This window comes from Carcharhinus amblyrhynchos, chromosome 17 (genome assembly GCF_965287045.1).
Source record: "Carcharhinus amblyrhynchos chromosome 17, sCarAmb.v2.hapA, whole genome shotgun sequence".
Classification (NCBI taxonomy): domain Eukaryota; kingdom Metazoa; phylum Chordata; class Chondrichthyes; order Carcharhiniformes; family Carcharhinidae; genus Carcharhinus; species Carcharhinus amblyrhynchos.
Window position 1 is genome coordinate 51,081,160 of NC_137340.1, and position 28,000 is coordinate 51,109,159.

Genomic DNA, 28,000 nt, shown 5'->3' on the forward strand with positions numbered 1-28,000 from the left:
CAGGAATGCTGCACTGTCAGAGATGCTGTCAAACTACCCTCTCAGGTGGATGTGAAAGATGTAAAGAGGATGTAAAAGGCACTACTTTGAAGAAGGGAGCGCTCTCCCGTTTGCCCTGACCAATATTCACCGTACAGCCAGCATCATCAAAACAGCCGACCCAATCATTGTCTTATCGCTGTGAGACCTTGCTGTGTGTCTATTGGCTGGCTACTACTTTTTTAATTCTTTCCTGGGGTATAGTTTGTCACCAGCAAGACCAGCATTTACACCCATCCCACCCCACCCCAAAAAAGGTGGCGGTAACTGCTTTCTTGAACGCAACTGAGTGGTTTGCTAGGCTCTTTCAGTGAAACTTTAAACAGCAACCACATTGCTGTGGATCTGGTATCAGAGTTAGGCACAGACCAGGCAAAGATAGCAGGATTTCTTCCCTGAAGCACATTTACAAACCTGTATGACAAACTGATGAATTCTTGCTCACCATTACTGATACTAGCTTTCTATTTCAGGTTTATTTAATTAATTGAATTTAAACTTTCCAGCTCCCCTGGTGGGATTTGAATTCATGTCTTCAGATTATTAGCCATGATGTGGAGGTGCTGACATTGGACTGGGGTAAGCACAGTAAGAAGATTATTAGCCCAGGCTTCTGGATTACTGGCCCAGTAACATACCTCTCTGCAGCACTTCCACTTATCAGCCAACACTGCAACGCTGACTACATTTCCAAAGTACATTATTGGCTATGAGTTGCTTTGGGACTGAGAATCACCATAGAATCCCTGCAGTGCAGAAGAAGCATTTAAGTCCAGTGAGTCTGCACCACCTCTGACAGAGCATCTGTCCCACCCTAACCCTGTACATTTACTGTGGCTAATCCATCTAACTCACACATCTTGGGACTCTAAGGGGCAATTTAGCCTGGCTAATCCACCCAACATGCACATCTTTGGTCTGTGGGAGGAAACTGGAGCACCTGGAGAAAACTCACACCGACACAGGGAGAACACGCAGAATTCCACACAGTCACCCATGGCCAGAATTGAGCTTGGGTCCCTGGTGCTGTGAGGCAATGATGCTAACCGTAGTGCCACCTCCAGATATCCCAAGGTCCAAAATAAATACCATCATTGCAAGCGCTATCACCAAACTGAGACAAACTCACAAAGTTTTGATTTCTACCAGAGCTTCCTGCCTGGTGACTTTGACTTTCTGAAGATCCTCTCTCCGGACACTGTGACTTTTCCGTCTGGTAATGGCCTGCTCAGTCAGCTGCTCTTGGCAGCAAGCCTGCAAATACCCAAGTACAGCAGGGGTGGAGATAAACACTGCAAACAGGATAAACCAGCCAGCTGTAGAGAGAAAAAAAACAAGACAATAAATGACCACTGAGTACAAACTGCAAAGAAAAAATTGCAGGGATGTTTACTGGTGGGATAGGGGACATTTCCAGGCAACCTGTGTCAGCACCAAGTAGATGGGTTAGATGAGGAGCCAAGCTTCCTCTTGTGCTCCATTCAAGCATTCGCAGATAGGGTAGAGCACAAGTTACACGCACATGGCCCAATAAATGAGTAGAACTTCTCCTGATCGTATGCCCTGATTCTTGGAGAAAAGTCAAAAGAAGCCACTTCAGAGTTGTTCTGGAGCAGTGATGTGTAACCTAGGGTAGTGAGTGGGTCATGTGTGTAGCTTGCCTTCATCCCAGTGGGCTGCAAGGTTAAAATCAAGCTTGTTCACTAACCATGACCCTTGAGTAAGATTGAATACATTTAACATACGCTGAATATTTCAGAACAAGTTATGGAAAATGCTTCATCATTCATATCTTAATAAAACTTCAAGTGTAAAAGCAAATAAATATTGAAGCAGATTGGTTGCAGAGGGAGTGTACGGCTCTCACATTCAACCAGTGTCCCTCTCTGCTTCAGTTACACTGGTCAGAAAAATGGATGGAAACCAGCGGAACTCTAAATCCTGATGGGCACATGTGGCCCTGGGGTTGCAGTTTGCCCACTACTGCTCTGGAGTTTAGAATTTTGATTGATCTTCCGTCAAAGCCACAGCAGGAGATTCCAATGTTCCTTTGCACGGAATAACATCCTCTATTGCACCACTGTGATATTTTCGATTAACTAGAACAGACTGGGGTAGTAACCAACTAAAAGCCACAATAACAACACAAGAAATAGGAGCAGGAGTAGGCCCTTGAGTCTACTCTACCATTAACTAAGATCTGATCGTGGCTTCGATTTCTACTTTCCTCCTGACTTTGTAGATTGAAAATCTGTCCAACTCAACCTTAAATATTCTGAAATGACCTAGTCTTTACTGCTCTCTGCAGTTTAGAGAAGTCCAAAGATTAATGACCTTCTAAGAGAAGAAACTTCTCATCTCCATCTTAAATGGAAAACTCCTTTGGTACAATGGGCTGACTGGCCTTCTTGTCCACTGTAAAATTCTACGATTATGACATTATCAATTTAATGCCATGTTAACAGACATTCATGTTCATTCACATTGGAATCTTACAGCCAATACAGCAGACCCAGGGCCAATTCATCTGGGCAGGATTAGGACACCAGTCTAACTGCATCCATCTGTAGAGAAAGTGGTGTAGTGGTAATGTCACTGGACTAGTAATCCAGAGGCTCAGCTAATGTTCTGCCAAATATGCGTTCATATCCCACCACAGAAGTTGGAATTAAAGAAGTTAGTCTCAGTATTGGTGACCATTGTTGATTGCTGCAAAAAGCTATCTAAAGGAAATCTACCATCCTTGCCTGATCTGGTCTACACGTGACTCCAGATCCACAACAATAAGTTAACTCTTAAAATGGCCTCTGAAATGGCTTAGAAAACTGTTCAGTTCAAGAGCAATTAGAGACAGGCAATAAATGTTGGCCCAGCCAGTGAATGAATAGGAAAATTACTGAAGAGAGAAAAAAAACATTTTTTTAAATTTTAATATTAATGATTCCAATCTTACCTTCAGTAAGCATCAGGAATAAAACGTTGAGTGTGACACAACACAACATGGAGCATTTGGGTGCCTTCCACCTGCAAAACAGTAAGCTTGATTTAATAATTCTGGCAGCATGCAGCTAAAATCCTTAGTAACATGCTAACTTCAGAGGACACGTAGACTGTAGCTGCCTGCTTGAGAATGGGAGCTGCAGTTTCATTGAAGCAAAGTTGGAAACATATAGCTTATCAAATCGTAGATACATACAGCACAGGAGGCGGCTATTTGGCCCATTGTTCTTGTGACAGTTCACTGAATTAGCTATCCAATTGGTCCCACTCCCCTCCTCTTTCCCTGTAATACGGTAAATTTCTCCTCGGAGCACCTATCCAAATTCTTTTTGAAACTTACTAACGAATCTGCTTCCACCATCTTTTCAAGCAGTGTATTCCAGATCAAAGCTCACTGCATAAAATAAAAATCCTCATCTCCTCCCCTCGAGTTCTTTTGTTAATTACCTTAAATCTTTGCGGATGACATGGTGGCACAGTGGTTAGTACAGCACCAGGGACCCGGGTTTGATTCCCAGCTTGGGTCACTGCCTGTGTGGAGTTTGCACATTTTCCCTGTGTCTGCATGGGTTTCCTCCCACAGTGTGAAAGACATGCTAGTTAGGTGCATTGACCCGAACAGGTGCCAGAATGTGAAATTTCACAGTAACTTCATTGCGGTGTGAATATAAACCTTATTTGTGACCAATAAATAAACTATTAAAAAAATAGTGCCCTCTGGTTACCAGCCTTCCTGCTGCTGGAAGCCACTTCCCCATATTTAAACTCAAACAGAACCCCTTCATAACTTTAAACACTTCTTTGAAAACTTCTCTCAACATTCACTGCTCCCAAGAAGATGTGGGATCAGTTAAGGTTCCAGATTGTCATCTCGCGATTCCGCAGTAGAAACTACATTGATGGGGATATCTGGCTGGAAGATGGGAGAAAATTTAACAGCAGATACGCTACTTTCAACTAAAAGGACTTTGCTCATCAAATAAACTTTTAAAATAGAAAAAGATTCTAATTATCCAGTGCCTTGTTCTGGTCACCCTACCTTAACAGTCTCTGGATTTTTTTTTCCACAAATATAGGCCTTCAAAATTTAAATATCATAAAATACTATAAATCTAAAATTATTTGGGGAAACACCGGGGGGGGGAGGGGAATGTATTTCTATTTATTACAGCTGAATATTAAAATTAGACTCTTCCTTTTCATAAAAAAACATATTTACTGATGATATCTCTGGAATGTACTTTAATCACACAAACCATTCAGATTATGTTCCTTCCCTCCCTGAATTAGAGTACAATACACTTATGGGGCAGGACTTTGAGTCGACCAGAGGCCACAAAATCCCACCCAAGGTCAATGGACCTTCCCTGAGGTGGCACAGTAGTTAACACTGCAGCCTCATAACGCCAGGGACCCAGGTTCGATTCATAGCTTGGGTCACTATTTGTGTGGAGTTTGCACTTTCTCCCTGTATGCGTGTGCATTTCCTCTGGGTGCTCCGGTTTCCTCCAACAGTCCAAAGATGTGCGGGTTAGGTGCATTGGCCATGCTACATTCTCTCTCAGTGTACCCAAACAAGCACCAGAATATGGTGACTAGGGGATTTGCAGTGTGAATGTAAACTTACTTGTGACAAATAAATATACTTTACACTGCCAGCCCCTCGTTCGAATTCCTGTGGTGGGCGGGGCATTGGAATTCCAGTGATTATCTTGTCAATCAATCTAATAATCCTATTGGTGCTGGATCAGGTTATATCAGTAAATGTGCATTCATGCTGTAAGTGTAGCGTCAACAAAAAGTGGCAAAGAGTAAATGAAGAGATTCCTAATAATGCAGCAAGTTATGATTTGGAATATGCTGCCTGAAAGGGTGGTGAAAGCACATTAAGCAGTAACTTCCTAAAGGGGATTGAATATACAATTGAAAAAAAAATCTGCAAGGCTGTGGGGAAAGAACAAGGAAGTAGGATTATTTGGATAGGTCTTTCAAAGAGCCAGCACAGACATGATGGGTCAAATGATCTCCTTCTGTGCTGTGTGACATATTATATAGCACATTTATACTATAGCTATATATTTATACTACAATATATAGTATACACTGCATAGTATAAATGCAGTGTTAATCCAGAATCTGATCTAATCTAAATCTACAAAGTGAAGCTGGATTATCTGGTCAGACCTCTTTCAAGTTAGTTTGAACTGTGACATCGGGCTAACATTCTGCAAGTTTCACCTCAACATTTCAAGGTCTAAAACAAAATGAGTTCAAGGCAATACAAAACTCATTCAAGCTAAGTAGAAAGATATAAAACAAATTTATTGGTAATTCTGAAATAACTAATTCTCATTGGAAGGGCAGCATTGGACAAATCCTTTCAAATTGAGTGGCAAGCTGTAGCAGTCTTCACCTTGGGAACCCAAAGGTTTTGTGTTACTATCAACAAATGGGAAATAGAGAAGCAATTCAAGCAAGTGAAGCCATGTAAAATGTGTGGCCCATATCTGGTCAGCAGAAAAATTCTTAAGGAATGTGCTCGTCAGGTGGTAGTTCTTGTCCCTCTGGTCTTTGTTTGGCATGCATACTGCTTCTTGCTGTTGGAAATTAGCCATCACCGTCCCAGTTGCCAAGAAATCACATCCTGTTGAGCTGAATGAAGTCCTTTCTTAAAGTTATTCTCTCATGGGATGGTGTTTCGCTGCCAAGGTCAACCATATTGCTGTGGCTCTGGAGTCACAAGTAGGACAGATCAGATAAAGATGACAAACTTCCTTCCCTAAAGAACATTATTTTAAGCACTTTGTGTCAGTGTTTTTGTAAACCCTCCTGTTCCACATATTGATCAGTTAGAGTTTGCTTATCAACCTCATAAGTTAGTGGATGACCTGTTCTGGTCTTGGTCCATCAACGGCACACAGATAGATTAGGCAACTATGCTCACAATATCTTTGTTAATATATCTTCAGCTTTTAATACCGTGCAACTACTCAAGTTTATTGAAGAATGCAAAAACTTTGACATCAATCCCACTCTCAGACTAAGGACTGGTGATGTCCTTCATAACAGGATCCAACTGGTGTTAGTCTCCAGGATTTACTTGGAGTCCAAGTTAACAATACTGGGTTTCTTCAGAAGGGGTTGTGTACTGTCACCTTTACTTTTTATCCCCTGTACAAATGGCTGTCGGTCAGAATACACAACAATCCTGAAATATGCTGATGATATAGTACATAAGAATCTCACAAGAAATAACAAAATAAACAGGAACTCGATGGAGAAGTCAGCAACATGGTGCGATAACAATTCTCTTAAACTGAACAAAAACAAGAGAAAAGAACCAGTTACGAACTTTAGGAAAAAAAACAGTTAATGATAATGTTCCTGTGAAGATTCATTATGTGGATATTATTAGCTAGAAGCATCTAGGTGTCAAAGTAGATGATAAATTGAATTGGAGAGAACAGCATACAAATGTGGTGCTAAAAAACATAGTTATACTACCTCAACAAATTAAAATCCTCCAGTTGTTCCTACAATAGTGAAACTCTTTCAGATGGATGTGGTTGAGAGCATTATCCTTTTTGCATTTCTCGCCTGGTACTGATGTCTTAAAAAAGCAAGCTCTTTAAGAGTACAGAGATTATTGAAACAGGCAGGGAGGGTGCTTGATCAGCAGATCTTTCTGGGTCAAATAAGCTCTCAAAAGAACTTTGATGAAAGTAAAAGTAGTCATGAACAATGGGGCATTGAATACAAGAGTTGGGAAATCATGTTGCAGCTACGTAAAACCTTCGTTAGCCACATTTGGAATATTGTGTGCTGTTCTGATCACTAGAAGGGCGTGGAAGATTTGGAGAGAGTGCAAGGAAGGTTCACCAGGATGTCATAGTCATAGAGGTTTACAGCATGGAAACAGGCCCCTTCGGCCCAACTTGTCCATACCGCCCTTTTGTTTTTTAAAACTCCTAACTAATCCCAATTGTCCGCATATCCCTCTATATCCATTGTACCCATGTAACTATCTAAATGCTTTTTAAAAAATAAAATTGTACCTGGCTCTACTACCACCTCTGGCAGCTTGTTCCAGACACTCATCACCCTCTGTGTGAAATAATTGCCCCTCTGGACACTTTTGTATCTCTGCCCTCTCACCTTAAACCTATGCCCTCTAGTTTTAGAGTCCCCTACCTTTGGGAAAAGATATTGACTATCTAGTTGATCTGTGCCCCTCATTATTGTATAGACTTCTATAAGATGACCCCCTCAGCCTCCTACACTCCAAAGAAAAAAGTCCCAATCTATCCAGCCTCTCCTTATAACTCAATCCATCAAATTCTGGTAGCATTCTAGTAAATCTTTTCTACACTCTTTCTGGTTTAATAATATCCTCTCTATAATAGGTTGACCAGAATTGCACACAGTATTCCAAGTGTGGCCTTACCAATGTCTTGTACAACTTCAACAAGACATTCCAACTCCTGTATTCAATGCTCTGACTGATGAAACCAAGCATGCTGAATGTTTTCTTCGCCACTCTGTCCGCCTGTGATTCCACTTTCAAGGAGCTTTGAACACGTACTCCTAGACCTCTTTGTTCTGTAACTCTCCCCAACGCCCTACCATTAACTGAGTAAGTCCTGCCCTAGTCCAATTGGGCAGGACTTACTCAAAATGCATCACCTCGCATTTACCTAAATTAAACTCCATCTGCCATTTGTCAGCCCATTGACCCAAACGATCAAGATCCGATTGCAATTAGAGATAACATTCTTCACTGTCCACTATGCCACCAATCTTGGTGTCATCTGCAAACTTACTAACCATGCCTCCTATATTCTCATCCAAATCATTAATATAAGTGACAAACAATAGTGGACCCAGCACTGATCCCTGAGGCACACCGCTGGTCACAGATCTCCAGTTTGAAAAACAACTCTCTATAACCACCCTCTGGCGTCTGTCAAGAAGCCAATTTTATATCCATTTAACTACCTCACTCTAGATCCCATGAGATTTAACCTTATGCAACAAACTACCATGCGGTACCTTGTCAAAGACTTTGCTAGAGTCCAGGAAGACATCAATTGCACTGCCCTTATCTACCTTCTTGACTACCCGTTCAAAAAAAAACTCAATCAGATTTGTGAGACACAAATTCTCCACTCACAAAGCCATGCTGACTGTCGCTAATCAATCCTTGCGTCTCTAAATGCCTGTAGATCCTGTCTCTCAAAATACCTTCTAACAATTCCAAAGATGTGCGGGTTAGGTTGATTGGCCATGCTAAGAAATTGTCCCTTAGTATCCAGGGATGCGTAGATTAGAGGGATATGGGGTAGGGCCTGGGTGGGATTGTGTTCGGTGCAGACTCGATGGGCCAAAGGGCCTCTTTCTGCACTGTAGGGTTCTATGAATTTACCCACCACAGACGTGAGGCTCATTGACCCAGGTTTTTCTCTGCAGCCCTTTTTAAATAAAGGCACAAATTTGCCACTCTCCAATCTTCAGGCACCTCACCTGTAACTCGATGATTCAAATATCTGCACTAGGGGACCCACAATTTCCTCCCTAGCCTCCCACAATATCCTGGGATACACTTCATCAGATCTCGGGAATTTATCTATCTTGATGCGCTTTAAGACTTCCAGCACCTCCTTCTCTGTAATATGTACACTCCTCAGGCCATCACTATTTATTTCTCCAAGTTCCCTAACATCCATGCTTTACTCAACCGTAGATACGGATGAGAAAATTTAGGATCTCACTCATCTCTTGCTCATCTCAAAAGTCTGACAGTAGCAGGGAAGAAGCTGTTCTTGAGTTGGTTGGTACGTGACCTCAGACTTTTGTATCTTTTGCCCCGAAGGAAGAAGGTGGAAGAGAGAATGTCTGGGTTGCGTGGGGTCCTTAATTGTGCTGGCAGCTTTGCCAAGGCAGCAGGAAGTGTAGACAGAGTCAATGGATGGGAGGCTGGTTTGCATGGTGGATTGGGCTACATTCATAGAACATAGAACAGTATAGCACAGGACAGGCCCTTGATGCTGTGCCAAGCTATGTCCAAATCCAAGATCAAGCTATTCCACTCCCTACCATTCTGATGTGCTCCATGTTCAAATCCAATAACTGCTTGTAAGTTCCTAAAGTATCCGACTCCACTATCACACAGGCAGAGCATTCCACACCCCAACAACTCACTGAGTAAAGAATCTACCTTGGACATCCCTCCTATATCTCCTACCATGAACCTTATAGTTATGCCCCCTAGTAACAGCTACATCCACCCAAGGAAATAGTCTCTGAATGTCCACTCTATCTATCCCCCCTCATCATCTTATAAACCTCTATTAAGTCGCCTCTCATACTCCTCCTCTCTAAAGAGAAAAGACCTACCCTCCAAACCAGGCAGCATCCTGGTAAATCTCCTCTGCACGCTCTCCAATGCTTCCACATCTTTCTTATAGTGAGGTGACCAGAACTGAACACAATATTCCAAATGCGGTCTCACCAAGGTCGTGTACAGTTGCAGCATAATCCTATGGCTCTTAAACTCAAACCCCTGTTAATAAACGCTAACACACTACAGGCCTTCTTCATGGTTCTATCCACTTGAGAGGCAACCTTCAGAGATCTGTGGATATGAACCCCAAGATCTCTCTGTTCCTCCACATTCCTCAGAACCCTGCCATGGACCTTGTAATCCACATTAAAATTTGTCCTACCAAAATGAACACCTTGTACTTATCATAGAACATAGAACATTACAGCGCAGAACAGGCCCTTCGGCCCACGATGTTGCACCGACCAGTTAAAAAGCAAAGACCCTCTAACCTAAACCAAACCCTTTCCATCCATAAACCTATCCACGGATCTCTTAAACGCCCCCAAACTAGGCGCATTTACAACTGCAGCAGGCAGGGCATTCCAATCCGTCACCACCCTCTGGGTAAAGAACCTACCCCTGATATCCATCCTATAACTACCACCCCTTAATTTAAAGCTATGCCCCCTCGTGCTAGCTTTCTCCATCCGAGGAAAAAGGCTATCACTGTCCACCCTATCTAAACCTCTAATCATCTTATATGTTTCAATAAGGTCCCCTCTTAGCCGCCTTCTCTCTAACGAAAACAACCTCAAATCCCTCAGTCTCTCCTCATAGGACCTCCCCTCCATACCAGGCAACATCCTGGTAAACCTCCTCTGCACCCTCTCCAAAGCCTCCACATCCTTCCTATAATGTGGGGACCAGAACTGCACACAATACTCCAAGTGCGGCCGCACCAGAGTCTTGTACAGTTGCAACATGACGCTGCGGCTCAATCCCCCTACCAATAAACACCAAGACACCGTATGCCTTCCTAACAACCCTATCTACTTGATTCCCAACTTTCAGGGATCTATGTACACGTACACCTAGATCCCTCTGTTCATCAACACTATTCAGAGTCCTACCGTTAGCCCTATACTCTACACATCTGTTATTCCTGCCAAAGTGAATTACCTCACACTTTTCCACATTAAGCTCCATCCGCCACCTCTCGGCCCAGCTCTGCAACTTGTCCAAGTCCCCTTGTAAACTAAGACACCCTTCCTCACTATCTACCACACCTCCGACTTTGGTGTCATCAGCAAATTTACTAATCCACCCAACTATACCCTCATCCAGATCATTTATAAAAATTACAAACAGCAGTGGCCCCAAAACAGATCCCTGAGGCACACCACTCGTAACTGAACTCCATGACGAATACTTACCATCAACCACCACCCTCTGTCTCCTATCCGCCAGCCAATTCCTGATCCAATTACCTAAATCACCCTCAATCCCATACATCTGCATTTTCTGCAGAAGCCTTCCATGGTGAACCTTATCAAACGCCTTACTAAAGTCCATATACACCACGTCAACTGCCTTACCCCCATCCACCTCTTTGGTCACTTTCTCAAAAAACTCAATAAGGTTAGTAAGGCACGACCTACCCTCCACAAAACCATGCTGACTATCTCCAATCAATTCATTACTCTCCAAATAACTATAAATCCTATCCCTAATAATTTTTTCTAAAACCTTACCCACAACAGAAGTAAGACTCAGCGGTCTATAATTCCCGGGGAAGTCTCTGTTCCCCTTCTTAAACAATGGGACAACATGGTTAAACTCCATCTGCCATTTATCAGCCCAGCTGTGCATCCTATCAATGTCTCTTTGCAGCCTACAACAGCCCTCCACCTCATCCACTACTCCACCAATCTTGATATCATCAGCAAACTTACTGACCCACCCCTTCAACCCCCTCCTCCAAGTCATTGATAAAAAAATCACAAATAGCAGATGACCCAGCACTGATCTCTGTGGTACACTGCTGGCAACCGGTCTCCAATCTGAAAATTTTCCATCCACCGCTTTGTCTTCTGAGATAGCCAGTTACATATCCAATCGACCAAATTTCCCTCTATCCCACACCTCCTTACTTTCTTCATGAGCGTAACATGGAGAACCTTATCAAATGCCTTACTAAAATCCATGCATACGATATCAATTGCTCTACCTTCATCTAAACACTTAGTTACCTCCTCAAAGAATTCAATCAAATTTGTGAGGCAAGACTCACCCTTCACAAATCCGTGCTGACTATCCCGGATTTAGCTGCAACATTCCAAATGGTCAAAAATCCTATCCCTCAGGACCTTTTCCATTTACTTACCGACCACCAAAGTAAGACTAACTGGCCTACAATTACCAGAGACCTTTTGTAGTTTTTCGCTGTCTTGGACAGAGCATGGGCTACACCAAACTGTGATGCAACCAGAAAGAATGCTTTCTATGGTGCATCTGTAGAAGTTGGTGAGAGTCAGAGCTGACATGCAAAATTTCCTTAGTCTTCTGAGAAAGTAAAAGCATTTTTAACTGTAGTGTTAGGAATGCTTCTGTTCTGCAAACACCAGTTGATGCTAAGTCAATTGGTAATTTTAAATACAAGATTGATCAATTTTTGTGGACCAAAAGTATTAAGGGATATGGGCCAATGGCGGAGATAAACTGGGGGATTTCTGAGTAGCTCTGCCTTAGTGCCCCACTGACAACCAAGTCAGTAGGAGACCACGGCATTGCATTGAAGAAAAGTGGTCAAGTGTGAAGACACTTGAGGGATTTCACAGAATCCCTACAGTACAGAAGGTGGCCATTTGGCCCATCGAGTCTTGTACCAACCACAATCCCACCCAAGCCCTATTCCCGTAAACCCACATATTTATCTTGCTAATCCCCTGACACTAGCGTCCATTTTGCATGACCAATCATTGAACTGTGGGTGGAAACCAGAGCACCCAGAGGAAACCCATGCAGAGACGGGGAGAATGTGCAGACTCCACACAGACGATGACTCAAGGCTGGAATTGAACCCGAGTCCCTGACACTGTGAAACAGCACTGTTAACCACTGTGCCCACTAAAATCTAGAGAAGACTTTTAAACAAGATGACGACAGATAAAAAAAGACTATTCGGCCCATCTTAACTCATCCATCCAACTGCGGATTGCCCCATAAAATTGATAGGATTCTTGTTTGTCAAGGTATTCCGGGTTACAGAATGGTGTAAAGGTACAGATCAATTATGATCTAGGGGTCTAGCAGAAGAGTTTGAAAGGGCTAAATGACCTGCTACACTTCTGCTGCTACACTTCCTCAATTCCTCTCCCAACCACTGATGTTATCCAACTGAATGACATGCCCTTGTAATTTATTTCAAAACTTGCCTGTGACTAAAAACTGTCTGCCCAACTTCCCTTGCAACTCCTGACTTCCTAATTTTTAAAACTTCTCAGCCCTTGAATTTAAAAGCTGAACTACTTATTTGCAAGTGCGACCAGCCCCACCAACAGAAACTCGGCTCAACTGTGCTTCCCCTGATGGTCAGCTGATTCTGCCAGCGAGTCGCTGAATTCTGCTTATACACCAGCACAGTTCCTGATTCTCTCCCCAGTCTTAAGCAACATTTTTTTTAAATGTTTTACTCCAGTCTTAAAGTTCCAAAGCCAATGCTCAGAATGGACTGGGCAAACCCAAATCCATTTCTTGCTTGCTCCAAAAACCAATCCAAAATCCAATTCAAGGGCCCCATAAGAGAGACAAACAAGGTCTAGAATAAAATGAGGGGTATAGATCAGCTAGATAGTCAACAGCTTTTCCCAAAGGTAGGGGAGGCTAAAACTAGAGGGCATAGATTTAAGGTGAGACAAGAGAGATACAAAAGGGTTCAGAGGGACAATTTTTTCACACAGAGAGTAATGTGTGTCTAGAACAAGCTGCCAGAGGTAAGATGGGCATAGAGGGATATGGGCCAAATGCAGGCAATTGAGGCCAGCTTAGTGGTTAAAAAAAGGACGGCATGGACAAGTTGGGCTGAAGGGCCTGTTTCCCTGCTGTAAACCTCTATGACTCTAATCAAGCTGACAAGATAAGGCACTGCACCCCATCTTGGGCTTGATCTTAGCCCAAAGGCTGAAGCAACATGGGTGAGCAGTGATGGGCCATGGGGATATTGCAATGGAAAGAAATAGGGTCTTAAATCAAGTGTGGCAAAGGACTTTCATTACTAAACTGAGGCTAACTGTAACTGGCCTATTTAAAAACACAGAGGAACAACTGAGTACATGAACATTGATTAGAACAAAGAACAATACAGCACAGGAACAGGCCTTTTAGCCCTCCAAGCCTGCACCGATCATGTATTCCTAACTAGACTATCCATTTGTATCCCTCTATTCCCAGTCTCTTCGTGTGGCTATCTAGATAAGTCTTAAATGATCCTAGCGTGTCTGCCTCAACCACCTTGCTTGGTAGTGTATTCCAGGCCCTCACCACCCTCTGTGTAAAATACTTGTATTGAACCTTGCCCTCCTTACCTTGAACTTGTGACCCCTTGTGTTTGTCATTTCTGACCCGGGAAAAAGCTTCCAACTGTTTACCCTAACTATGCCCTTCATAATTTTATAAACTTCTATTAAGTCGTACCCGCAACCTCTTTCTTTCCAGGGAGAACAACCCTAGTTTACTCAATCTCACCTCATAGCTAATACCCTCCACACCAGGCAACACCCTGATAAGCCTTTTCTGCACTCTCTCCAAAGACTCAACGTCCTTCTGCTAGTGTGGCGACCAGAACTAGACGCAGTATTCCAAATGTGGCCTAACCTACGTTCTATATAACTGCAACATCATATGCCAGCTTTTACATTCTTACGTCCCATCCAATAAAGGCAAACATGCTATATGCCTTCTTCATCACTTTTTCCACCTGTGCTGCCACCTTTAAGGATCTGTGGACTTGCACAGATTACATGGGATTTGCATGTCAGAAAAGTGAAAGTGAATCTGCTCCTGTTGGAAATAAAGGGAGAAGAATTGACTTTCAAGAACACATTTCATAACCATAAGCAGTCGAGGCTCAGTCATTGAGTATGTTCAAGGCAGAGATTGATAGATTGCTGCATCTTAAAGATGTCAAGGGATTTGGGGACAGTGCGGAAAAATTGTGCTCAGGTAAAAGATTAGCTACATTCTAGTTGAATAGCAGAGCAGGCCAACTCCTGATCTTACTTTACCTGTTTCCTAGGACGAGTGTTGAACAGGACACTAGTATAATGTCACATTCTTCTGTGAACAGAAATTTGTAAGCGGCAATGTCTTCTTAAGCAGGTGAATGAGGAATCGGTTCAAGGTTTCATCCAGTGGACAGCACCAGTGTACCGCCATGGTAAACCAGAGCATTGTCTCAAACTTCATAACCTCTGATAAAGCCAAGGAGCACACAAACGCTAGACAAGTTTAAGTTTATTTATTAGTGTCACAAGTAAGCTTACATTAACACTGCAATGAGGTTCCTGTGAAAATCCCCTAGTTGCCACACTCCAGCACCTGTTCGGATACACTGAGGGAGAATTTAGCATGGCCAATGTACCTAACTAGTATTCTTTCAGACTGTGGGAGGAAATCACAGCACCTGGAGGAAACCCATGCAGACACAGGGAGAACATGCAAACTCCACACAGTGACCCAAACCGGGAATCAAACCCGGATCCCTGGCACTGTAAGGCAGTAGCGCTAACCACTGTGCCACTATGATGTGAAACTTTGCTCTGTTCATTACTGTCCACTTGCAGGAATGGACCATCGTACAGTCAACAACAGATGTCCCTGTCAGTAACGCTCAAGTGCGCACAACCTGACCAGTTTGGAGTCAATGGCATCTAATGTTAGATTAATGCCGAGAGATACCCAGCCAATAAAATTAAACATGTATATCCAATACCCTCAGCATCACCCTCTAATGTGCCATGTCACCATCCTGGGAATCAAAAAGTACAATGCTCCCTCTCAGCTGAGCAAGCGTGAATCAGGAAGGCACCTGACATACAAAGGATATTTCACAGCTTAGGTCCTAAGAAACTGTAAGTGCGGCACCAATGCTGGAACGATTAAGATTGGGATTGCTCAAGAGACCAGCATTGGATAAGCCCTGAAACAGATTAGAGTGAGGGAAGGATTTGAAAACAAAGATGAGAATTATAAAATCATGATGTCACTCAGTGGGAGCCAATGTAGGTCAACGAGCAGGGAGGTTTTAGGCGAACAGGACTTGCTGAGTTAGGACAGAGAAGTTCAAGGGAACATCGCTATCGAGTCTCTCTCAAGTCGGTCACTCTGTGAAAGTGCTTTTTACAAAACTCTGAGGTTACGTACCAACCGACTCAAGAACAGCTTCTTCCCTGCTGCCATCAGACTTTTGAATGGACTTATCTCACATTAAGCTGATCTTTCTCTACAACCTAGCTATGACTGTAACACTACATTCTGCACCCTCTCCTTTCCTTCTCTATGAACAGTATGCTTTGTCTGTATAGCGCACAAGAAACAATACTTTTCACTGTATACTAATAAGTATGACAATAATAAATCAAATTTTTCTGACGCTTTTAGAGGGAAAGGGAGGGACAGGAACAGAAATATGTTCTTATATTAGAGGAATGGAACTAAGAACATAAGAAATAGGAGCAGGAGTAGGCCATCTAGCCCTTCAAGTCTGCCCCGCCATTCAATAAGATCATGGCCGATCTGTCGTGTCTCAGTTCCACTTTCCCACCCTCTCCCCATAACCCTTAATCCCCTTGCCTATCAAAAACCTATCAACCCGCGTCTTAAAAATATTGAGCGAGGCAGCCTCCACCACTTCAACGGGCAGAGAATTCCAGAGATTCACCACCCTTTGAGTGAAGAAGTTCCTCCTCAACTCCGTTCTAAACCGCCCCCCCTTTATCTTGAAGCTGTGCCCCCTAGTCCTACTGTCCTTTCTGAGTGGGAAAAGCCTCTCCACCTCTATCCTATCAATCCCATTCATCATCTTATATGTCTCAGTGAGATCTCTCCTCATTCTTCTAAACTCTAACGAGTACAAGCCTAGTTTATTCAGCCTCTCCTCATAGCTCAACCCCCTCAACTCCGGTATCAGCCTACTGAACCTCCTCTGCACTCCCTCCAAGGCCAAAATATCCTTGCGCAAGTGCGGCAACCAAAACTGCACACAGTACTCCAGCTGCAGCCTCACCAGTGCCCTGTACAGTTGCAGCAAGACCTCCCTACTTTTATATTCAATCCCCCTCACTATGAAGGCCAGCATCCCATTTGCCTTCCTGACCACCTGCTGCACCTGCAGGCTGGGTTTTTGCGACTCATGCACAAGGACCCCGAGGTCCCTCTACACCGTCGCATGCTGCAGTTTTTCGCCATGTAAGTAATAGTCCTTCCTACCATTATTCCTACCAAAGTGGACAACTTCACACTTGCCAACATTAAATTCCATTTGCCAGTTCCTGGCCCATTCACCCAGCCTATCTAGATCCCTCTGCAGACTTTCCACACCCTCCGCACAATTTGCCATTCCACCAATCTTGGTGCCATCAGCAAATTTCGACACCGTACACTCAGTTCCCTCCTCCAGATCATCTATATAAATGGTAAATAGCTGAGGCCCCAGCACCAACCCCTGGGGCACTCCACTAGTCACCAACCGCCAATCCAAATAGCACCCATTGACCCCCACTCTCTGCCTCTTATTTGACAGCCAACTCCCTATCCACGCTAACACCCTACTCCCAACTCCATGCCCCCTGACCTTCTGTAATAACCTCTTGTGCGGCACCTTATCAAACGCCTTCTGAAAATCAAGAAACACCACATCCACCGCCCTAGACACATCCTCATAGAACTCCAATAAATTTGTCAGACACGACTTCACCTTAACGAAACCGTGCTGCGTCTGCTCTATCAAACAATTCTCCTCAAGATGCCTCGCTATTTTCTCCTTGATCACGGATTTGAGCATTTTACCTACAACAGACGTTAAACTAACCGGCCTATAATTCCCTGCCTTTTGCCTGCCACCCTTCTCAAACAACGGCATAACATTAGCCGTTTTCCAATCTTCCGGCACTTCCCCGGAATCCAGCGACGTTTGGAAAATAATCACCAAGGCATCCACTATCACCTCCGCCATTTCTTTCAGAACCCTTGGATGCATTCCATCCGGTCCTGGGGACTTGTCCACAATCAGTCCCTCCAGTCTTTCGAGCACTGCCTCTCTAGTAACAATAATGTCATTCAGGCCCTCCACTCCTACTATCTTTCCATTGCTAACACCCGGCAAATTATTCATGTCCTCCTCCATGAAGACCGATACAAAAAAGTTATTCAAGGCCTCCGCCATTTCCCCATCCCCTACCACTAAGTCCCCCCTCTCATCCTCTAAGGGTCCAACGTTCACCCTAGTCAGCCTCTTCCTTTTTATATATTTATAAAAACGCTTACTATCCTTTTTCATATTAAGCGCTAGCCCAGCTTCATAGTTTATCCTACCCTTCTTTATCAACTTCTTCGTCATTCTTTGTTGATATTTAAACCTCTCCCAATCCTCTTCTCGCCCACTACTCTTCGCTACTCTAAACGCATCCGCTTTTAATTTAACACTTTCCTTTACCTCCTTCGTTATCTACTCCTTCGTTATTCCTCTGTGATCAGCCACACTCTCACACGTTGTGGAACAGACCAAACTTCATCAGCGTGACTGACAACATAGTCCTGACCTTTACCCATCAAAACTGAGCTATGGAAAAACTCTCCAACTGGGTGTTCACCGGACAATCACAAACTATATTGCAAGTTGCACAATTCATTTCAGGAAATGCCTTTTATAAATTCTTGCCAGAACACTGAGCTATTTGTGAGTATTGAACGAACGTCATTAATTATTTTACCATAAATTTCAGAAGGACAAAACAATGAGAAATAGGAGGAGTATGCCACTTGCCCTCTCGAGCCTGCTCAAACATTCAACAAGCTCACAGCTGATTTTTCTTTCTCAATTCCATCTTTCTGCAGCATTACTATATCCCCGAATTCTCTTTATACCTCTAAAATCTATTGATCTCAAGTCTTAAACATTCTCAAGGGCTGCAAATCCACAGCTCCCTGGGTACAGAATTCACAGATGTACAACCATCTGGGTGAAGAAACTTTTTCTCATCTCAGTCCGAAATCATAGAATCCTACAGGGCAGAAGGAGGCCATTCAGCTCATTGAGTCTGCACCGACCACAATGCCACCCAGGCCCTATACCCACAACCCCATGTGTCTATCCTGGCTAGTCCCCCTGACACCAAGGGCTATTTAGCATGGCCAATCAACCTAACCAAACATCTTTGGACTGTGGGAGGAAGCCAGAGCACCCGGAGGAAATTCACGCAGACACGGAAGGAAGTGTAAATTCCACACAGATAGTCACCCAAGCCGGGAATCGAACATGGTCCCTGGCACTGTAGGGCAGCAGAGCTAACCACTGTGCCATTGTGCCGTCCTTCATTAAGGGTGAACCCCCTTCTTCTGAAACTGTGACCACGTGTTCTAGATTCCCCAGCTATCAGGTAACTTTTATTCCAACACTGTAGTATTTTTCTGCAATTGAATCACCAGTATAAAATATACCATAATTGAGACAGGGATAGGGGTGTTCCCAGCTAATTTAACACATAAATTTATCGCCCACTGTCCTTCTGCAGTTTCTGGTGACTTTGAATATTTGTTTATCTAGCATGTTTCACATCTTCAAGAAAATTTAAAGTGCTTTAAGCTCATGCTGCTTCCCGGTACACTGTACACCTTTGGAATCCACAGTGACGACCAGGCTGCATGTGCTAGCTAGCACATTTGGTTCAAACACCTCATACAACACCACCTCGCACTCAGCAGCTAAATCCTCTTACTACTTCAGAATCCAAATCCTCTTACCATCCCAGGACAAGGACAAGTGGCTTATAAATCGCGCTGAACAAATTTAATCATGCAATTCTGACATCACAAACAAGCAGAGTTCTGTTCAGACCAACAGTACCCTGAGGTTAGATGGAAGCCCTAGAGAAGCACTCACGAAAATGGACACTAAATATTTGCAATATACAGAGCAATAGCATCAATCATACTGTGATCCATTTCGCAGTTAGCTGTACATGGCAATGAGATTAAAACAGGCAAGGCTACTCTGACTCTCAACAAGAAAACCTTTAGCCCATTTCATTCAGCCTCCCAAAGTAACAAACCGATCATCACGCATAACAAACCCATTACATGCATAAGCACCCAACAGTCATGTAAATGCATCAAGCATTGGGATGCCAGCCTGAACTTGATGGGTAACACTCCCACCTTTAACGCAGGTGACCAAGCACATGGTCAAGTCACACTTGGAAGAGACCAGAAACACAAACTCCAGACTCAGACGCCAGTGCAATTCTGAAAGAACGTTGCACCGAGCGAGGCACCACATTTCAGACATGGTGTCAAACCAAGGTCCCATCTGCCCTCTCAGGTGGATGTAGGAGATCCCATTGCATTCTTCAAAGAAGAGCGTCCTTCGGTGTCCTGATTCAATATTTATCCCGCAGCCAACATCAGAGAAAATCATTCGGTATTTAGCCCATTATTGTTTGTGGAACCTCATTATGCCCAAACTGGCTGAAATATCATTACATTGAATTTAAGTCAAAAGTACATCACTGGCTGTAAAACAATCCTCAGGATTTGTGAATACAAGCTCTTTCCATCCTGCCAACCAGTTCTAAATGTTGACACCCTTTTATTCTCAAAATCAAAAGGCACTTCCACATTAAACATGCTTCCAGTCACCTCTTATAATTTATAATCCTTGAACAAATTCAAAAACTAAGTGGCTTGCCAAAGACGCCAATTTAAAGAATCTGTAGAGATGAATGATACAGAAATCATGGATCTATGTGACACAAACAAGTGAAAGATGCTGAAAAAACATTACCAGCCAGTAAGCTATACATCTTACTCTGGAATACACTATGATATTAAGAAGGGTGCCGGGCAAAAGGCAGGGAATTATAGGCCGGTTAGTTTAACGTCTGTGGTAGGTAAAATGTTAGAATCCGTCATTAAGGAGGAAATTGCGAGGCATCTTGAAGGGAATTGCTTGATAGAGCAGACACAGCACGGTTTCATTAAAGGGAAGTCGTGTCTGACAAATTTACTGGAGTTCTACGAGGATGTGTCTAGGGCGGTCGATAGAGGAGAGCCGGTGGATGTGGTCTTTCTGGATTTTCAGAAGGCGTTTGACAAAGTACCTCATAAGAGGTTATTGCAGAAGGTCAGGGGACTTGGAGTTGGGGGTAGGGTGTTAGCGTGGATAGAGGATTGGTTGTCAAATAGGAGGCAGAGACTGGGGGTCAACAGGTGCTATTCGGATTGGCGGATGGTGACTAGTGGAGTGCCCCAGGGGTCGGTGCTGGGGCCTCAGCTTTTTACCATTTATATAGATGATCTGGAGGAGGGAACCGAGTGGAAGGTGTCGAAATTTGCGGATGACACCAAGACTGGGGGAACGGCAAATTGTGCGGAGGGTGTGGAGAGTCTGCAGAAGGATCTAGATAGGCTGGGCGAATGGGCCAGGAAATGGCAAATGGAATTTAATGTTGGCAAGTGCGAGGTGGTCCACTTTGGTAGGAAGAATGGTAGGAAGGACTATTACTTACGTGGCGAAAAACTGCAGCAGGCGACGGTGCAGAGGGACCTCGGGGTCCTTGTGCATGAGTTGCAAAAACCCAGCTTGCAGGTGCAGCAGGTGGTCAGGAAGGCGAATGGGATGCTGGCCTTCATAGCAAGGGGGATTGAATATAAAAGTAGGGAGGTCTTGCTGCAGCTGTATAGGGCATTGGTGAGGCCGCAGCTGGAGTACTGTGTGCAGTTTTGGGCGCCGCACCTGCGCAAAGATATTTTGGCCTTGGAGGGAGTGCAGAGGAGGTTTACTAGGCTGATACCGGAGTTGAGGGGGTTGAGCTATGAGGAGAGGCTGAATAAACTAGGCTTGTACACGTTGGAGTTTAGAAGAATGAGGGGAGATCTCATTGAGACGTATAAGATGATGAATGGGATGGATAGGATAGAGGTGGAGAGACTCTTCCCGCTCAAAAAAGACAGTAGGACTAGGGGGCACAGCCTCAAGATAAAGGGGGGGCGTTTTAGAACGGAGTTGAGGAGGAACTTCTTCACTCAAAGGGTGGTGAATCTCTGGAATTCTCTACCCATTGAAGTGGTGGAGGCTGCCTTGCTAAATATTTTCAAGAAGCGGGTTGATGGGTTTTTGATAAGAGAGGGGATTAAGGGTTATGGGGAGAGGGCCGGAAAGTGGAACTGAGCCACGACAGATCAGCCATGATCTTATTGAATGGCGGGGCAGGCTCGAAGGGCCAGATGGCCTACTCCTGCTCCTATTTCTTATGTTCTTATACAATAACAAAATGCTTCTAAATTTGATTCTCGTGATGACAGATCAGACTCACAACTCCCAAGTCAAACCGGTTGACAATCAAATACGTTCCTCAAAGTTAGCGGAAAGTTTAACTGAGTTCAAGGTGCTCGACAAACTATTTTCTGCTAGCCAACATAATAGATTGTTAAAAAATGTCAACAAACAACTCATGAACACGTCTGACCTTTTCCCCTAATCCTACACACACACACACACAAGAAACCATGCCCTGCAATTAACTGATAAAAAAGTCACCATTCAGTAAACAACATAAAGCTGTCGTAATAAAAACAGGTTAAATATGTATTTTTTTTAAAAAACCATAAACAAACATACCTGATTAAGTACTTCACCATCTCCCAGAAGTCATACAGCGGCTCTGCGAAGAGCTCCAGCCTCTTGAAGGCCACCACCAGGCTCAGGAGGTCGAAGGTCTGGGGGGGTTTGGGTTTGGGCCTGAGCTCCAGCGTGGGGTTGGTCTCTGTTTCGGGGAGGGGGCTGCTGGTACTGAGGGGGGAGCTGCTGGTGCAGGTGGCAGTGGTGGTGGTGGTGCTGGTGAGGGTGATGGGGGGGCTGCCAGCAGAGTTCCTCCTCTCCCCCCCAGCCTCTGCTGCTCCTGCAGCCTCCCAGGGAGCAGTGGTGACTGCCAGAGCAGGCTGCATAGCTCCAAATAAATCTAAATTAATACCCAATCTCTAGATTCCAGGGCAGATAGAGCCAGGGTTTAATAATTTCAGGGCAGATGAAGACAAGGGCAATGTGTGTGTGTGTGTGTGTGTGTGGAGTGGGGTTGAAATGGGACTGAGCTGTTGAGGATGCTCTGTGAAGACAATGCTGGGAGGGGTCAGGGGGCGGCCGGGGGTCAGGGGGGGGTCACGGCGTTGCTAGGAGACGGGCTCGGGGGCCGCCATGCTGCTGTCGGACGCTCCGGTAAGTGCCGGCCTCAGCCTCCCGGTGCCGGCGGGCCTCCTGATGGCTGCTGTCCCTCCGGGCGCTGCTCCTCACTGTCCCGGCGCTGCTCTTCACCCTCCCGGCCTTCCTCCTCTCCTCTCCTCCCTTTCCTCCTCTCTCACCGGCAACGGCCGCCCCCCCGAACCACAGGCCGGGCTAATCGAGCTCCGATCCTTCGCCCCCTTTCCCCACCCTCTCAGGGTCGATCTCCGGCGGCTCGATACGCGCAGGCGCAGGCGCAGACGCTCGCCCCGTTCCGTCACACTCAGCGGGCGGCCGGGCAGTTGCCAACTCGGCCTGACTGCATTCCGGGAGCTGTCATCCCTTCTCCCCCCCCACCCCCCCGCCGTCCTCATCACATCTCTGGAATATTAGACACCATTTACAAATGTCTTCCAAGGATTTTTTTTAAGGAAATATTTAATCATAGAATAGAATTGCTGCAGTGCAGAAGGAGTCATGTTGTAGAGATGCCAGCCTTGGACTGGGGTAAACACAATAAGGAGCCTCACAACACCAGGTTAAAGTCCAACCAGTTTATTTAATAATAAACTCACAAGCTTTCGGAAACGGCGTTCCGTCATCAGGTGTGAACACCATTTCCAAAAGCTTGTGAGATTACTATCAAATAAACTGGTTGGACTCTAACCTGGTGTTGTGAGACATCTTACTGTGCAGAAGGAGGCCATTCAGCCCATCGAACCCGCACAGATAACAATCTCGCCCTACCCCTGTGACCACACATACTAGCCTACTGGCCCTGTGACCACACATACTAGCCTACTGGCCCTGTGACCACACATACTAGCCCAGGTCCCCTGGAGCTGTGAGGCAGCAGTGCTCACCACTGTACCAGCGTGTACAGTGCTGGTACAGTGGTGAGCACTGCTGCCTCACAGCTCCAGGGGACCTGGGTTCGATTCTGGCTTTGGGTGACTGTCTGGAGGTTGCACGTTCTCCCTGTGTCTGCGTGGGTTTCCTCCGAGTGCTCCGGTTTCCTCACACCGTCCACAGATGCGCTGTTTAGGTGAATTAGCCCTGCTAAATTGCCCCTTAGTGTCAGGGGGTAAATCCGTGGGGTTAAGGCTACATGTAAATTTCAAACCCTTCTCTCTTCATCCTTTTCCCCTTCCCCCCTCATTTTCCCCTCTCCCTGCTTTTGCCCTCCCCCTCCTTTTCCCCCTATCCCTCCTTACCCCTCATCATATCTCTCTCACCTCCTTGTTTAGAGACAGCAGAATTGGTGTGTTAATGTATAAGTATTTTGTTGATTGTTGTTGGAGAAATATATATTTGGTAAGAAACTTGAAAAGACGCAATTAAACATGTCAGTCCAGCTGCTAAAGTGAAATGTTTACACGGTATCAAAGTTTTGTATTTATCACATTATTTTTGTTAATAAATACTTTCTGTTAAACTACAAAATTCTAGCAATGCTTTATTGAAACAAAACCAAATATTTAAATATGAAATTATACAAATGCTTTACTGAAATATACAGTTAAATATGAGAATGATAAACATAATAACATAAGAAATAGGAGCAGGAGTAGGCCATCTAGCCCTTCGAGCCTGCCCCGCCATTCAATAAGATCATGGCTGATCTGTCGTGGCTCAGTTCCACTTTCCCGCCCTCTCCCCATAACCCTTAATCCCCTCTCTTATCAAGAACCCAAGAATACTAATGATAAACACATTCAGATTTTCCACGGCCCAAAATGTGAACTCTCCTTTGCTCAATCTTGTGCAGGTATCCAAATCATGGTTCAAGAAGTTCTGACCTCGCATCTTCCCAATTAAATTTCCAGTTTATATCATCTAAATTAAGACACACAAAATTTTATAAATTGTATTATAAAGCAGAGGTTGATTCCCCCCCTTTGGAAACTAACATCCAAACACCCCAAGAGGAATACCTCACCTTATAACCTGTAAAAAGTGTGTGTGGAGTGGTGTGATCTGCTCTTCAGCAACTCCTAGTGGTTAAATACAAAACAAATCTCTGACACTCTAAAATCAACACGTAACTATTTATTTATCTAATTAACTGAACAAATTCAACTATTAACAAACCGAATAAATCCCTTCTAACTATTAACCATTCCCAAATAAAACAAGATTCTGAAGGAATGCTGTTCCAATAAATATAATTCCCACTCATTAACAAAAATAGAATTTAGTCACTCCCTAAATTACAACCAAGTATTGTGTCTTGCAGAATATTCTGGGTCTTCTCTGTTGATTCTTCTGTCTGGAACTTGCAATTTGATGGAGTAGAAATGAATATTCTTGAAGGGCGAATGAGGTCTGTTTAACTGTCATGATCTGAAGTTTTTTAAATTCTTTAAACTGTATAAAAACTGGTTTCAGCTGTCAGTGACAAAGAAATCCTCTGCTAGACTGCTTTGAGTGACAGGCCAGCTGGTTCGAGCAATTTAAATTGTTATTTGTTGACATTTCCCTAAGGCTATTCATTATGAATATCTGGCTGAGTTTCAAACTCCAAAATTATCTTAGAACAAGTTTCTGAGCTCACTGTTTGATTAACAGCTTAAAGAGGCTATTAAAGGATTGAGGGTATGAACAGAAGCTTGTTTGTTTGTATAAGAGTTTGTTTGTATAGAACATTTATAAGCTTTGTTACTTTCATGAATGAGCATTATTTTTATGATCACGATAGTATGGTGAGATCTATTTTAGATTTTTAGAAGTTATTGTCCCCTGCAGATGGCTCCTGATGGCCCATGGGATGGGGGTGGCAGGGAAGGGGTGTGGGGGGCGTGGGGGATGGGGGGTGTGTGAATCTTCAAAAGCAACTACCTCAAAAAATAAAGGTGAGCCGTCTAATCAGCCCACTTCACTAGTCACTTTTTAAAAATTTATTGGTAGTCACAAGTAGGCTTACATTAACAATGCAATGAAGTTACTGTGAAAATCCCCTAATCACCACACTTTTACACCTGTTTGGGTACACTAAGAGAGAATTTAATGTGGCCAATGCACCTAACCAGCACGTCTTCCGGACTGTGAGAGGAAACCAGAGCACCTGGAGGAAACCCACCCAGACATGGGGAGAATGTGTAGACTCTGCACTCACAGTGACCCAAGCTGGGAATCAAACCCAGGTCCCTGGAGCTGTGAGGCAGCAGTGCTAACCACTGCGCCACCATGCTGCCCATGCTTGCCCTCATGTCCTCTTGGCATCTGCTTGTGCATTCAGCGACCCCGGTTTCATCCATATCCGAGAACCTGGAGCAAATATCTTGTGACTCGGAGCACTTTTTACTCAGGTGGATCCAGCAAGTTGGGAACGGACTTCACCGACCGACCCATCTAAAATCCAGTCCAATCATTTGTAGTTGCAGATTCACCGGTAAAGGGAAAGAACACCTCAAGGACTAAAACGGAATAAATATTTGATAACACCGCAAGGCAATGGCTGATCGTCAGAACTCTGCTTCAATAAAACATCTGTTCTGTTTCTGTTATTTTTATTCTTCCATTATTGTTTAGATAAACTTGTTTGGTGAATTGTTATTCAGCTACCTTCCAAATTCAAGAAAGACCTCCGAATGCACACAGCAGCTCAGATCATTAAGAAATCGGTTTGTTTTCCCTGCATGGTAAGCCCCCTCTGGGATATGGAAATGAAGTGCTCCTTTAAAAGGATAGTCTTCAATTTGGGGAACTGAGTAAGAGGGATACAGAAATCCAAAGACCAAACACTTGCAACTCACACACTTAAAGTGAGATTCACTCAATTTTGTTTCTGCTAAAAATAGACAAGCCTTTGTGATATTGTAACAATTTTAATCAGGCAGTTGAGGTTGGCTTGCTTGAATTTGAACCCCCTGATTGAGGACATAATTGATGGTCTAATCAGGGAGCCCCAAGCTCTGTACTTACACAGGAGTGTCAGTTCCTCTGGATGTAGACTGCAGAGTGAGAGCGCTCTGTATAGTGTTGTTGGATCTTGTAAATAAAGGAATTCTGGTGAAGGAACTTCTGCCTCTGAGGACTTAGTACAAATATCTTGTGGGTTTGTGATATATCCTGGTCGATATGCAAAATCTGGTTGCAATATAAATACAGTATTGCAACAAAAAACCCTCACAGGTCTGCCTAGTATCTATTGAAGTTTCAAATCCTAAAAGGAATGTTAGCGAGGAGAGAGATTTCTAAGATATGGTAAGGTGTCAAAAGTCACCAGTTATCAAATATGTTACAAGAAGAAACACCTGCTCCAAGATATTGCTGAATGTGTTGGGAGGGCAGGGGCCATAAATCAAGTTACTGCGGATGCTGGAATCTCAAATAAAACAGAAGATGCTGAAATATCCTCGTAGGAATGACAGCATCTGTGAAGAGAGAATAGAGCCAATCTTTCAAGTTTGGATGATTCTTCGAAGCGTATTTGTAGAGAAGAGAATACATTAACTTGCCTCTCAGTCAGATGGAACTCCTTTTGTCTGCCTTACATCCAGCACCATAGAAAGTATTCTTTCTGGTTGTATCACAGCTTGGTTAGGCTCCTGCTCTGCCCAAGACTGCAAGGAACGACAAAAGGTCGTGAATGAAGCCCAGTCCATTACACAAACTAGCCTCCCATCCATTCATTCTGTCTACACTTCCCACTTCCTCAGAAAAGCAGCCAGCATAATCAAGGACTCCACGCACCCCAGACATTCTCTCTTCCACCTTCTTCTGTCGGGAGAAGGATACAAAAGTCTGGGGTCACGTACCAACTGACTCAAGAACAGCTTCTTCCTTGCTGCCGTCAGACTTTTGAATGGACTTTCCTCGCATTAAGTTGATCTTTCTCTGCACCCTAGCTATGGCTGCAACACTACATTCTGCACTCTCTCCTTTCTTTCTCTATGAACGGTATGCTTTGTATAGAGTGCAAGAAAAAATACTTTTCACTGTACGTTAATACATGTGACAATAATAATGTTCTGGTGCAAACTGTGAACCCCTTGCTCCCTCGGTGGGCAGGGTGAAGCAGTTGCAGCAGGAATCGCTGCAGAAGTGATTCTGAGTAGCGTAGTGGGGCCCCTCGTTTATCCAGCTGACGGTTTGCTCAGTGGGAGATTTGGAAGGCCCCTCAGCAGCTGCCATTGGGGTGAGTGCGG

At 44.1% G+C, this 28,000-nt stretch overlaps 1 protein-coding gene across 2 annotated transcripts in view; it reads right to left on the reverse strand.

Annotated features, from left to right (window-relative positions):
• Positions 1-22,996, reverse strand: part of zfyve27 (zinc finger, FYVE domain containing 27) — a 186,276-nt gene extending 163,280 nt beyond the window's left edge. Inside the window, exons 1-3 of one of the 2 annotated variants that reach the window (XM_080205935.1) lie at positions 22,254-22,996; positions 2,993-3,063; positions 1,169-1,355 (exon numbers count right to left, since the gene is read on the reverse strand). In XM_080205935.1, the coding sequence (XP_080062061.1) occupies positions 1,169-1,355; positions 2,993-3,063; positions 22,254-22,579 (584 nt within the window). In that variant the 5' untranslated portion in view covers positions 22,580-22,996. The remainder of the gene's footprint in view (positions 1-1,168; positions 1,356-2,992; positions 3,064-22,253) is intronic. The other variant, XM_080205936.1, reaches the window with a different exon arrangement.
• Positions 22,997-28,000: the final 5,004 nt, after the last annotated feature.